Source organism: Macaca thibetana, chromosome 14 (assembly GCF_024542745.1).
Source record: "Macaca thibetana thibetana isolate TM-01 chromosome 14, ASM2454274v1, whole genome shotgun sequence".
NCBI lineage: Eukaryota > Metazoa > Chordata > Mammalia > Primates > Cercopithecidae > Macaca > Macaca thibetana.
Window position 1 is genome coordinate 33,787,743 of NC_065591.1, and position 12,934 is coordinate 33,800,676.

General features: G+C 34.4%; 2 protein-coding genes across 8 annotated transcripts in view; one reads left to right on the plus strand and one right to left on the minus strand.

Moving 5' to 3' along the window:
• Window positions 1-12,934, plus strand: part of IMMP1L (inner mitochondrial membrane peptidase subunit 1) — a 101,440-nt gene that overhangs the window by 88,190 nt on the left and 316 nt on the right. For all 7 annotated transcript variants that reach the window (XM_050759064.1, XM_050759067.1, XM_050759066.1 and 4 more), the window contains one exon: window positions 12,080-12,190. In XM_050759064.1, coding sequence (XP_050615021.1) covers window positions 12,080-12,190 — 111 coding nt within the window. The remainder of the gene's footprint in view (window positions 1-12,079; window positions 12,191-12,934) is intronic.
• Window positions 8,002-12,934, minus strand: part of DNAJC24 (DnaJ heat shock protein family (Hsp40) member C24) — a 940,502-nt gene continuing 935,569 nt past the window's right edge. Inside the window, exon 7 of the mRNA XM_050759073.1 lies at window positions 8,002-11,521. Within this exon, the coding sequence (XP_050615030.1) occupies window positions 11,459-11,521 (63 nt within the window). The 3' untranslated portion in view covers window positions 8,002-11,458. The remainder of the gene's footprint in view (window positions 11,522-12,934) is intronic.

Sequence of the window (12,934 nt, forward strand, 5' to 3'; positions counted from 1 at the left end):
AGTTGTGTTTTGATGAGTAAAACACAAGCAGGAGAAGTGTCTGTCAAATATATTCAACAATGCCTGTTTCTAAAAAAAAAGCATCAGTAACATCAAGTACAAAAAGACCTACATATTTAATTTTAGTCATTTCTTTTTGCAGTATGGCAGTCTTTCTACTGGTAATCTATTTCGAATACCCTTTCAGATATAAATCTGTTTTTCTTGCCAATCTCTATATTAACCAGCTATGCACAGCAACAACAGGAGATTGAAAAGAGTTACAGAGATTCATCTGTAGCAATAAATCCATATAGGATGAGTTTGGATTTTAGGAAGAATTAAGTGGAGTGCTAGGAATAAAACTTTTGGTGGAAACATATTAGTACATATTGTGTACAGTATGCATCTGATTTACTGTTTAGAACTTTTTCTGAGAGCATGAGAAAACTCATTATTGTAATACTTACCACCATTTTCTACTACACTCTGAAATACCCTTTGTTGAATTAAGCTGGGCTCATCCTCTGGAAGGAGAGCAAGTATATAGACCAAGCTGTATTAAAGTGAAAGTGCAGAGATAGTCTTAGAATGAGAATATAAAGTGCTTCTTTTAAATCCGAATCTCAAAATAGCAGGTAACATTGTATTTATAAAGAGACAGAGGTAAAAGACTGGGACAATAGTATTGGGAGGCGTGGATAGAAAGGCCTATAAACTGGCTTCGGTCCCAACCCTCTTCTCCATCTCCTACGTTCTGACTAGTTGGTAAATGGTTCTAAAGAAGTGGATGCTTGATAAGGGCATAAGCATTCAATATTTAATAAACATTGCTTGATGAACATGCCCATTTAAGTTCGAGACCAGCATAGTGAAACCCCGTTTCTACTAAAAATACAAAAATTAGCCAGGCGTGGTGGCACGCGCCTGTAATCCCAGCTACTCTTGAGGCTGAGGCAGGGGAATCACTTGAACCCAGGTGGCGGAAGTTGCAGTGAGCCAAGATCGCGCCATGGCACTCCAGCCTGGGCAACAGAGGAAGACTCCGTCTCAGAAAAAAAAAAAAGAATAGAAATGTTAGTTTTTACTGCTAATCTAGGATGACTTTATCGTAAAAACTGAATTTCGTTAAATTAGGTGGCATAATTGATGTGGTACTTACTCATAATTAATGTACATTTTTAATTATATTGGATTCAAGTGGAAGACTTGGGTAACACCAGAGCTATATAATTGAATATAGTGTAAAAGAAAATAACCAGAAACATAAAGTAAAATAGCAAAGCACAGTTAACTTTGAAGAGATCTGGGTAGACTGCCTAGGAAACCAGGGACAAAGAAAGCCCAATAGACATAATTCACACTGGCAGATGTGGCAGCTGCTAGTAAGTGCTCTTATTGACTGCTTCCTGGGTGCCAGGAGTCTTGTTTCATTTGATTCTCATAGTATTTCTGTAAGGTATTAGTCTCAGTTGTATAGATGAGGTTTAAATAACTTGCCCAAGGTGCTTACCTAGTATGCAGAGCTGTGTTTGGAACTCAGGACTGTGTGTGACTGTGTGGACTGTATTTTTAACCACTATCCTAAACAACCCACCAGAGGTTACTATTGAGGCTAGATGGAGGTATTGAGAGCTTAGGGAAAAAATGAAAGAGCTTATCTTGCAATCGCAACGAGAATGAGCAAGTCAAGCCTTAGACTAAGCTTTAAACCTACTCAGCAGGGAGAAGCTCAATGAAAGAGAACCTGTTAGTAAAAAGCATACGCCTTACTCAAACCCCAGTGCTACAGGTGTAGCCTACTGAAACTTTTGTGTAAATTCCTTTTCGGTGATGACTGGCTATGAATGTAAGGTGGCACCATTTTTAAGGAGGGAAGGGCAATAACAGTTCCCAGCAATGTAGATAGGATAGCAATGAGGCTGAATTTTAAAAGGGAGAAAAGGAAGCAGGACCGCATAGAAATAGTACATATTAAAATAGTTAGTGTATTAACTATTCTGTGCCCGGTCCCTATAATCCCTTTATCATGCATCTAGCATTTGGAAACACTTCTATCAGGACACCAGATACTCCTCTGCCTTAATTAGCTCAGGTAGACAGAACGTGGGCAAGTAGTTAGGGCAAGGAGAATGACAATGAAAGTAAGTAAAACTGTTCCTTGAGTTTGTTTTGAGAGATATCCAGAACTGACATTTGAGACACTCCCGTTTTTAAAAATTAAACATTAATGTTTTCTCAACTTGGTGTTCTAAAAATCTCTTCTATTTATTGTATCTCAGAATTTAATTCTTCACTTTTTTTACATGTGTTTTTGTATATAGCTTCTGCTGGCATTACAGGAAGGGTTAACAACGATTTACTGATGGTGCTTCCAATTTTGCTGTTACATGACTCAAACAAATTGGGTTTTATGATATCTTTTTAGAACAATATTAATAAATTATTCATTTTCAAATATTATCTCTAGTAGTTCGTGTGCATAGGATCTTACTATGGCCACACTTTGGTTACATAAGTCATGATTAAGCAGAATATACAGTGGTCACATAGGAGGTGTAGTAACTTGATACTGCTTTCTCGTAAGATAGTAAGATAAAAAACAATTACATAGTATTAATTATTGGACTAAAATCACATCTTTTGAATGTACATTCATCATATAGACTTTTTTCATAGGCAAGGGAATTATGCTTTTTATAGCCCACTGATTATTCCATTAAGCACAAAATCTTTGAAACACATGCTAAATGGAATACTTTTGAGACTAGAGTATTGTTGATTTATCACTGTCATTTGTTTTTACTAAATAGAAGCAAAAAAAGACTGATTGCTTTCATAAATGTGTGCACTTTTTCTTGTACATTACAGGAAAATGAAAAAATAATCATTAAAAAAAAATTCTAAAAACTTTGTTCCTCACCTTGCCTCATAATTTATGTTTGTTTATTTCAGACTATTGTTTTGTTGTCTTTACAGTTATTTTAGAACCATTAAAGACGTATGAGCAATAGGGCCATTGCAAACCCTACCATTGCTGGTTGTAAACAATAAAATATATGGCAAATAAAGTGTTAATTAAAAACAGTCTGTTCTTAGGATTTTCTGGTTTTTGAAACTTTTGAAGGTCAAACATACAAATATTTTTTAGCCAGAACTTTTCTTAATTAGATGTTATTTGCCTCATCAAATAAATGAATTTGATTGCAGTTTAGTAAATGTGTTATTTGATATTGTGGACGCTTTCATCAGATTTCACTTGAATCAAGAAAGGTAACACCTGTGGATTGCCTCACAAAAGCCTCTTTTGTTAAATGGACACACGCAGGGCATGAGGCAATTACATTTGTTGCTTGTGCTAAAAAGGATGTACTTAACTAGACCTCAGTAAATATAGCTGAGAACTAGAGGCTTGATTCTTTTGTCCAGCCCCGAGATTAGGTTTTATCATGGCTCAGGAAGTAAACCTCTGACGTCGAAAGGAAAAACAAGAATAATTTAAAGGTCCCTTCATGCCTTCAAATTTAGCTGTAAAGTTAGCAATATCTCAGACACATGGAGAATTCAGGTTTCGGCAAAATTAAAACAGTTTATGGCATTCATGAAAACATATATTCATATATTCAGTCTTATGCATTCATTCAAAATGGCATGGCATATTTACAAGAGTACAAAATTAATCCAACTGAAAAATTTTGATTATGAGACGTAGTGAACAAAGACATAGCATTAGGGATTTCCATTTTGGGCCATTTGCAAAACATTTAATAGAAATGTGTTTATTAGAGTGGTTTTCAGCCTTAGTTGTAAAGTTATCATAGCTTTTAAAAAAACATTTCATGATGTCTCTGTGAGCACAAAAAAGGAAGGAAAAATATATGTTAATCTACCATTTTATCCTGTTCATATTTTATTATTATAATATTGCTATAGAATTCTTTTTTCTATTATCTGGTTTGAATTTTCAACTTACAACTAGTAGCTTAATCTAACAGACCATAACTGTGTTTAAAGTTAGAAAGAAAATGTTTATTCTGTACCTTGCCTCATTCCATATCAGAAAAGTCAGGTGTTGTGTTTCAGACCCAAACCAAAAAATGTGTTTTACTGTATGTTTGTTAAAATGTGTTCTTGGCTAGATTAGTATTTTAGTCATCTATAGATTTGATGACAGTACTGTGAATTGTATAGTGCAAGTCATTTACTTGTACTATACAAAGAAGCATGTCCTACTATATGGATTAGAGGTTAGGTTAACTCTCTTTCCACACTACCAAAGACAAAAAAAAAAAAAAAAAGCCCAACGCGGAAACACCTTTTAAAAAAATTCAACATGCTCCCCCTAACCTGCATCATGAAGGATGATGCTCCCTTTTAAAAGTATGAACATCACCAAAAGGGTTAAGCAGTTTGTATTTTAAGACACACATACACATATATTTCTGTGTATATATACATATATATACTTTAAGTTACTTGAATAGTATGCACTGATCATAAAAAATGTTTATTTTGAAATATATATTTAAAAAATTTTACAATTATACACATTGCCCTGCAACTTATTTTTTTCACTGACTATCTCATGGAAATCTTTCCATTAGTTTTATGTATTTATTTTTACTGGCTGTTTATTAATAGATAAAAGAAAGATACTCTATTTAACCTTTGCCTACTGAGGAACATTTATACCATTGCCAGTCTTGAGATGCAGAAAATACCACAGTGAATTTCCTTGTTTGTAAATAATTGCCTGCTGAGTTTGGCAAATCTTTTCCGGAGATTTTGATAGGGAAAGGGTAAAACAACATAAAGGAGATGCCACTGAAGGGGATGCAAGATGGAGATGCCAAAGCACACTTCACCAAAAATTTTAGTCTTCACTGAAATGATTCTCTTTATATTGTTCCAAGTATGCTAAAAAACACATATTTTAAGGCTGGGCGCAGTGGCTCATGCGTGTAATCCCAGTACTTGGGGAGGCTGAGGCAGGCTGCTCTCTTGAGGCCAGGAGTTTGAGATCAGCCCGGCCAACATGTTGAAACCCCATCTCTACTAAAAATACAAAAATTAGGTGGGCATGGTGGTACATGTCTGTAATCCTCACTACTCGGGAGGCTGAGGCAGGAGAATCATTTGAGCCCGGGAGGCAGAGGTTGCAGTGAGCCAAGATCGCACCACTGCACTCCAGCCTGGGCGACAGAGTAACATTTTGTCTCAAAAAAAAATTTTTTTTAATTATGTAATTTGAACATCTGCTTCTGGCAGTGATGGAATAACTGGTCATGAACTTGCCCTCCTGCCATAAAAAACTAGAAAACTGGACAAAAATATGTGAAACAACTGTTTTAATACATTGCATAGCAGGCAGTATGAAACTGATCCTTGAGAGAAAGGAAACAAAATGAGCCTCCACTTGCCCCAACTTCTATCTTAAAGCAGTTTTCAGACAACAGTGCAAGGAAAGCAAAGCACAGGTGGTCTTGCTGAGTTGAGACAAAGACTGGGGTACAGGTATGCTTAAGTGGTTGGGATTTATGAATCCGACTACCATGAAGGAAAGAGCTACAGAAAGATCTCCAGAAATCTACGTAGATATTCCCTTGGCTTTTGGGCTCAATACTAAATTGTGCCTGCTTATGGTGAAACTTAAAGAGACTGAGTAATGAATGACTACTGGGGAGCTTTAAATCAAAAAAGTCCCATAACTCACACAGAGCTGAGAGACATTTGTGTTCTGACCAGCCAGCGTGGACAGATCTTGTTGATATCCAGAACATTCAGTAGAGACTCTGGAAAAATCAAGCCTTAGTAGTAGGACTAAAATAGCCCTTAAGATAAAATGTAAGATAGAGACCCAACCTAGCAGGCTTACAAACAAGGCTTGAAAGGAATAAGGTGACTGCCGCTAACTTAACTACCTCACAGAAACCAGACTCCCTCAACATTCGACACTCTATAAAAACAGACAACAAAATCTACTCAGCAAATGAGTGTTCAGTTTTATCAGAAATTACCACATATGTGAAGAAGCAGGAAAATGTAACACATAATCAAAAGTAAATCAGTTAAATAGACCCATAAATGACAGAAATTATGGAACTAGCAGAGAAGCACTCTAAAACACCAATTCTAACTATTTTTTGAGGATTTAGAGGAGATGAACATATTGAGAAAGTAAATGGTATAAGAAAGAACCAAATGTAATTTTTAGAGCTTAAGAATACATTTGGTAGTCTTTACAGTAGTAGATTAGAAACTACAAAAGAAAAGTTCTGGGAATTTGAAGACAGCAATGAAAAGTATACAAGCTGAAGGAAAGAAAAAAGTCTGGAAAAAAATAAAAAGAATAACCCATAGGACAGGTCAAACAGATTAACATGAAGGCTATGGAAGCCCCAGGGTAGTGGGTAGAAGAGAAGTTGATCTATACATTTTTTTCCAATTTTGTTCAAAATGATAAATCAGAGATCCAAGAAGTACAGAAAGAAGTTCTGGCCAAATAAATACAAAGAAAATCAAACCAGGGAAGACAGAGAAAATCTTAAAAACCACCAGAGAAAAATATATTACATACAACTGAGAATAAGGAATTTCTGCTGATCTATTATAAAAAACAGCAAGAAGAAAACAAAATGAAGTCTTTAAAGTTTTAAGTGGGGAAACACTGTCAATCCAGAATTCTGTATTCACTGGTAAGGATGAAAATATGCTGTTGCAAAATTCTTTCCTTTATTACCTTACATGAAGTGGTATAATATGTGAAGATAGTTATACCTTAAGAAAAGGTGGACTGTAATTAATGATGCATATTGTAAACCCTGGAGTAACAACTTCAAGAATAAGATCTATATAAATATGGCAACCGAATAAACAAAATGAAATTCAGAAAAATAATCCAATAGGAGGAAAAAAGGAAACAAAAACAGATGCAACAGATACTTCACATGTCAGAGGTTATCTCAAAATGGTTCACATACCTAACCAAAGCTAAAGCTATAAAATTTGTAGAATATAGTATAATATGTTCATAATTTGGGGGCAGGTAAAGATTTCTTAGGACACCAAAAGGATAAAACACAATAGGAAAAAAATTATGAATTGGACCTCAGCAACATTAAAAACCGTTGCTTGTCAAAACATCATTTAAAAAGATGCAGACTGGGAGAAAATATTTGCAATCCCATCAAAGGACTTGTATCCATGGTAAATAAAGGACTGGTAAAATGAATAAGAAGATAACCTATTTTTTAAATGGCCAAAATATTTTAATAGATACTTCATGAAAGATAATACTAGTATGTACAATGGAAAAATGCCTTCATCAGAGAAGTGCAAATTAAAACCACAATTTAATATCCTTCACCTACTAGAATGGCAAAACATTTAAAAACTGATAATACCAAGTGCTGGAGAGGTAGTGGAACAGGAACACAGTCATACATTGGTTGTTGGGAGTATATAATAGTATCACTTTGAAAAAGTTTGGTAGTTTCTTTAAGGTTAAACATAGACTTACTGATGGCCCAGAAATTCCACCCTTAGATATTTACTGAAAAGAAATAAGACTTGTACAGGACTGTTCAGAGTGCTTTATTTTTACTAGCGCCAAACTGCAAACAACCCAAGTATCCACCTCCAGGTTCATAGATAAACATTGTGGTTTACAGTGGAATACTCAGAAGTAAAAAATGAATGACTTCTACATACAACATAGATTAATCATAAAATCTTGCTAAGCCAAAGAAGGCAGACACAAAATAGGTACTTTGTAATTCCATTTATATGAAATTAAGCAACAGGCACAACTACTCTCTAGGAACAGAAAGCAGATCACTGGTTGACTGGGTCTAGGCATGGCAATAGGAAACTGACTACAAAGGAACAGAAGGGAACTTTTCAGCATAGAAGAAACATCCTGTATCATTGTGGTTGTGGTTAGATGGGTATGTACAGTTTTCAAAACTTGTGTCAAAACTTAAAACAGGTGCATTTTACTGTAAATAAAATATACCTCTATAAGTTGATTTTTAAAGTAAGATGAAGTATTCACTCTTTTCCCCCATACCAAAAATAATTATATTTTTAAAAGGAGGAGTAATTGCAAACGTAATTTTTTGTACCGGTAAACTGAGCATGGGTTGAGCATCCCTAAGCTGAATATATGAAATCCAATATGCTCCAAAATCTGAAACTTTTTGAGTGCCTGTGTGATGCCACAAGTGGAAAATTCCACATATGACTTCACATGACAAGTCATAGTCAAAACACAGTCAAAACTTTGTTCCTTGGACAAATTATAAATATTGTATAAAATTACCTTCAGGCTATGTGTATAAGGTATATATGAAACATAAATGGATTTCATGTTTAGACTTGGGTCTCTTCCCCTGGATATCTCATGTATATGCAAATATTCCAAAATCTAAATATCTGAAACCTGAAACACTTCTGGTCTCTAGCATTTCAGATAAGAGATACTCAATCTGTAATTTATAGAGGTGGATCAGCAAAGGTGACTGCTTTGATTTTAAATGATCTGTACTTGGAGGTTTTCTTGTTTATAGAGATCTTGTTAGATTAAAGGTAACATCAGTGATACAGCTGTTTCCTTGATTTGTGTACTTTACATCAAGTGTTGTCTGTGAGATGTAGGCATTATCCCTTTACTGTAAATGGATGCATGGTCATTAACGTGTTTGGATTTCAGATAACGAGGAGTTAGCATGTCTCATATTTGAACCTATTTCTTTTTTTTCTTGACTAAATATCAAATTTAGTACTTCACAGGTTATTTTAAGTATCAAATGAAAGGCTCCTGGTGATATGGTCTAGGTTTTTTTTTTTTTTAGATGATTACTTTCTGTAGTTGTTAATTATATTACTCCACTGATGGTTGGGCCTGTTGGCTCACGCCTGTAATCCCACCACCTTGGGAGGCCAAAGTGGGTGGGTTGCTTGAGGTCAGGAGTTCAAGACCAGCCTGGCCAACGTGGTGAAACCCTGTCTCTACTTAAATAGAAAAATTAGCTGGGTGTGGTGGTGGGTACCTCTAATCCCAGCTACTTGGAAGGCTGAGGCAGAATTGCTTGAACCCAGGAGGTGGAAGTTACAGTGAGCTGAGATCGCGCCACTGCACTCCAGCCTGGGTGACAGAGCAAGACTCCGTTTCAAAAAAAAAAAAAATTACTCCAGAGATGATACTTCATCGTACATTGCTAATTTGAAAGACACTCAGGTCATAACTGCTACAGAAGTGACCTAGCTAATGGCAGTTATCATTGTGCTTTCAGAGAATTTCTACTTACAAGTATTTAACCACCAGCAAATATTTGAGTTCCACTTTTGGTTTAGGTACTGTAAATAATTAAAATCATCTTTTAAAAAGCATATGGATATAAAAGTAAATACTGTATAAAAAACTAAAAACTTTGTGAAACATAAATATAAAAGACAAAAAACAGATTGGGAAAAGTATTTGTGATAAATGTATTAATCCTGTCTGTATTATAGAAGAAATACACGTAGATAGCACAATTGAGATCCCAAAGACTAATATAATGCAAAAGTAGGCACAGACTATTCACTGGATATTAAATGCAATCAGAAAACACACAGAATATTCTACACTGCCAACAATCAAATAAATGCACAGAAAAATATTACCAAGGTATTAAATTAGTTATTATTTACAAAAATAAAAAACATTCATCCAAGCCTTACAACCATTTGTCAGGATGTACTCCCAAAGAATAAAATAGTTAAATGTAAAAGAAGAAACCATGAGACCTTTCTAACAAAGACTCAGAATTCAGAAAACGTGAAAGCAAAGGCTGATAAGAGAAATGAAAAACTGGGGATATTTGCTCTTTGTACCACAAAGGGCTAATCTCCCTAGTATTTAAAGAGTGCTTATGAAATGAAGGGAAAAAAATATTAACCCAGTAGCCAAATGGCAAAAGACATGCAAAAATATATCACAGAGAAGGAACTAAACACCTCTTAAACACGAAAAGAGATTCAGCCTCACTCATAAGACAAAGGTATCATTTTTCGCCAAGCATATTGGCAAAAATCTATTAGGTTGGTGCAAAAGTAATTGTGGTTTTTGCCATTAAATTTATTTTGGAGCAAAAACTGCAGTTATTTTTGCACCAAACTGTAATGTAATAAAAGTCATTAACACTCAAAAAAGTAAAATCATGGCATTACTGTCTGTTGGTTTATTCTGATATAAAATAGTAAAAACTGACAGAAAAGGCAAGCAGGTTAAAAATAATAATAAAGGTTATCATGTAGGGCCCCAAGCAAGACTGACTTTATATGTTAAGAGCTGGAAACAATCAGGTTGGTATGGGCAGGCAAGTTTAGGGAAAGCTTTATGAGAAGATGGAATGTATAAACCACAGATCCTGGTTTACCGTCAATGGGATGGTCAAACAAAGATATCCCTAGATTGTTGGTATGTTGCCTTATTAGTTTGTAGAATGTTTTTCTTTTACTTTTACTGGTGTCTATAACTACATGGTTTTATTTATTCATTTACATTACCTGTTTTTAGAACTCAGGAAAAAACACATTTTAGGGAGAAACCATGGACATTTAAACATGAAAGATGTTCACCTTATAGCTTCATCAAAGTAATGCTTCAGAATGTTTATTACATATGGCTTTTCCAAATTCACTATTTTGTTCCTTTTTTGATGACTGTGATGTACACACTTTTCTACTAGAGCAGTCTTATGCTTTACTGCACATATGTCTATTTTATTAGATAACAAAGAAGTGGCCTTGCTATTGGCCCTTGGACAAACTAGTTCCAGTAATAATAATAAAAGTGAATGATCATATATTTTCTGACATTCTTTCAGTAAACTTATGTCCTTTTTCTACAAATAGATTTAACATTTAAATGTATCTAAATGCAGAGTTAATTTGGAGGTTTTTGGCAAATATTTGTACGTAAGACCTTCCAGAATCTTAAAATCGCTTATGTAAGTGAAATTCAAATTTTACATTCTTGTATACATTTACTTTTCAAGAAAGTAATTTGTGATTAAAAAAAGAGTTGCATTATCTCTTACTAAACCCGGTAGTGATATTTTTCTTCATAAAAGGTTTACAAGTAAAACCAGTCAAATTAGTGAAAATAAATTCCTTCCCCATATATAGATCATTTTGGTCTGGTCAATAATTCAACTGTCTTAGGTAACAAAACTGTAAAATAAAAACTTTTAAAAAGCAATTTTAAAGATTGTTTCTGGAAAGTAAGTTTTTTAGTTTACATTGAAAAGATAGTAATAGGCAAATGTCTCATATTGCAGGCGGCTTTAAAAAAAAAAGGCAACATATTCTGTTCTAAATATGATTGTCACTGAGTAGAAATCTTGTAATTTACCAGTTTATACATAGAACATTATAGGAGATAGTCTTTTCATTTAGGAGAAGGTCACCATCATTAATTTTACAACTGATGATTTTATAATAGGTCCTTCTGGTTCTTCATGGTCATTATTGAAGTATAATGCATTGAAGATATGGCCTGTACAAAGGCAGAACAGGGATCTTAATTAGAATTCTGACAAGCCCACTCCAATAAAATGATGAGATTATTTGTAATTGATGTCACAATCAATTACCATTTAGTTCATGAGCATTCTAATAGGTCTGGCCTTGGTATTGGCCCCAGGATGTTGCTGAGTGAGTGGCTGCCCTGCTTATGCTGTTATTGAGACATAAGGGCACATTTTCAGTCAGCATCCTAATGACCTGTTTTGAAGTCTATTAAATTAATGACCCTGTCACACTGTTTTGATCTCTTATAACCTCAGTTTGGGGTTTGTATAACAAATTAATATTTGGGAACCATATGATGAAAAAAGATAGGTTTTTAAAAAAGTTGAAACCTTTGATATTTAGTAAAAGTTATTTTATTGTGCAAGAAATAAAAGCAAAAATGCAATATTAGGATTTGTATCTCTTCTATAAAAGAGAACCTTAGGACATTTCTCCCTACCTCTGAATGACATGCTTTTTAATTATAGTACCCAAATTAGGTTTTATCTTTTTTAAAGGGGCTGCATTTCTTCTCTAATTCTAGGTGCCAATGGGTCATGTTTGGTTAGAAGGTGATAATCTACAGAATTCTACAGATTCCAGATACTATGGACCTATTCCATATGGACTAATAAGAGGACGAATCTTCTTTAAGGTACCATTTTCTGCTTAAAATGTAAGGTTTATTTTCTGAGCTAGAAAAAAAGTTTCTCTCAAAATGATCTCTGAAATCTTCAGACTGTCAGTGTACTTAACTGTTGCACTGAATATATTTTATGAACCTGTTGGCTTTAACTTAATAGCCATATGCAGACTTATTCCTCCATTGCCCCGGCTCCCATAAAGATAATAATAAAATTCAAACTACCTTAGCTATAGCCTAAGAAAATTTTAATTTGAATTTCCAAAAATTCAGTTCTCTCTTGTACAACTCTTAAAACCATGTTCACATCCTGCGCAGGGCATATTTTAATAAGCATGTGCAGAAGAATGGTCTGGATTCAAACTGCCTGTAATGTATGGATACCCCAGTTGAGTAGTATGAGTCAGTAGACTTATCGTGAATGTATGATTGTTAGGGAAGATTATTGTTTTCACTGGCCCCTCCTTTTTATCACAGTCAGTGAGGAGAAAAACATACATGAATACATGGAGCTGTTAGATAATTTACCAGATTGTTTACATTTAAACAGATGCCATATTCAAGTACTTAAATCTAAACCCCTTTGGTTAAAAGTATACAGTTAACTCTTATTTACGAGTAGTAAAAGAAAACACAGACCATATATTCACACATATGTATTCACACACCACACACACATAATTTCGTGTACAATGTTTGAATATTCCAGACTTTGGAGTTTAAACATATATATACATAAGTTTATTTTCTCAAATC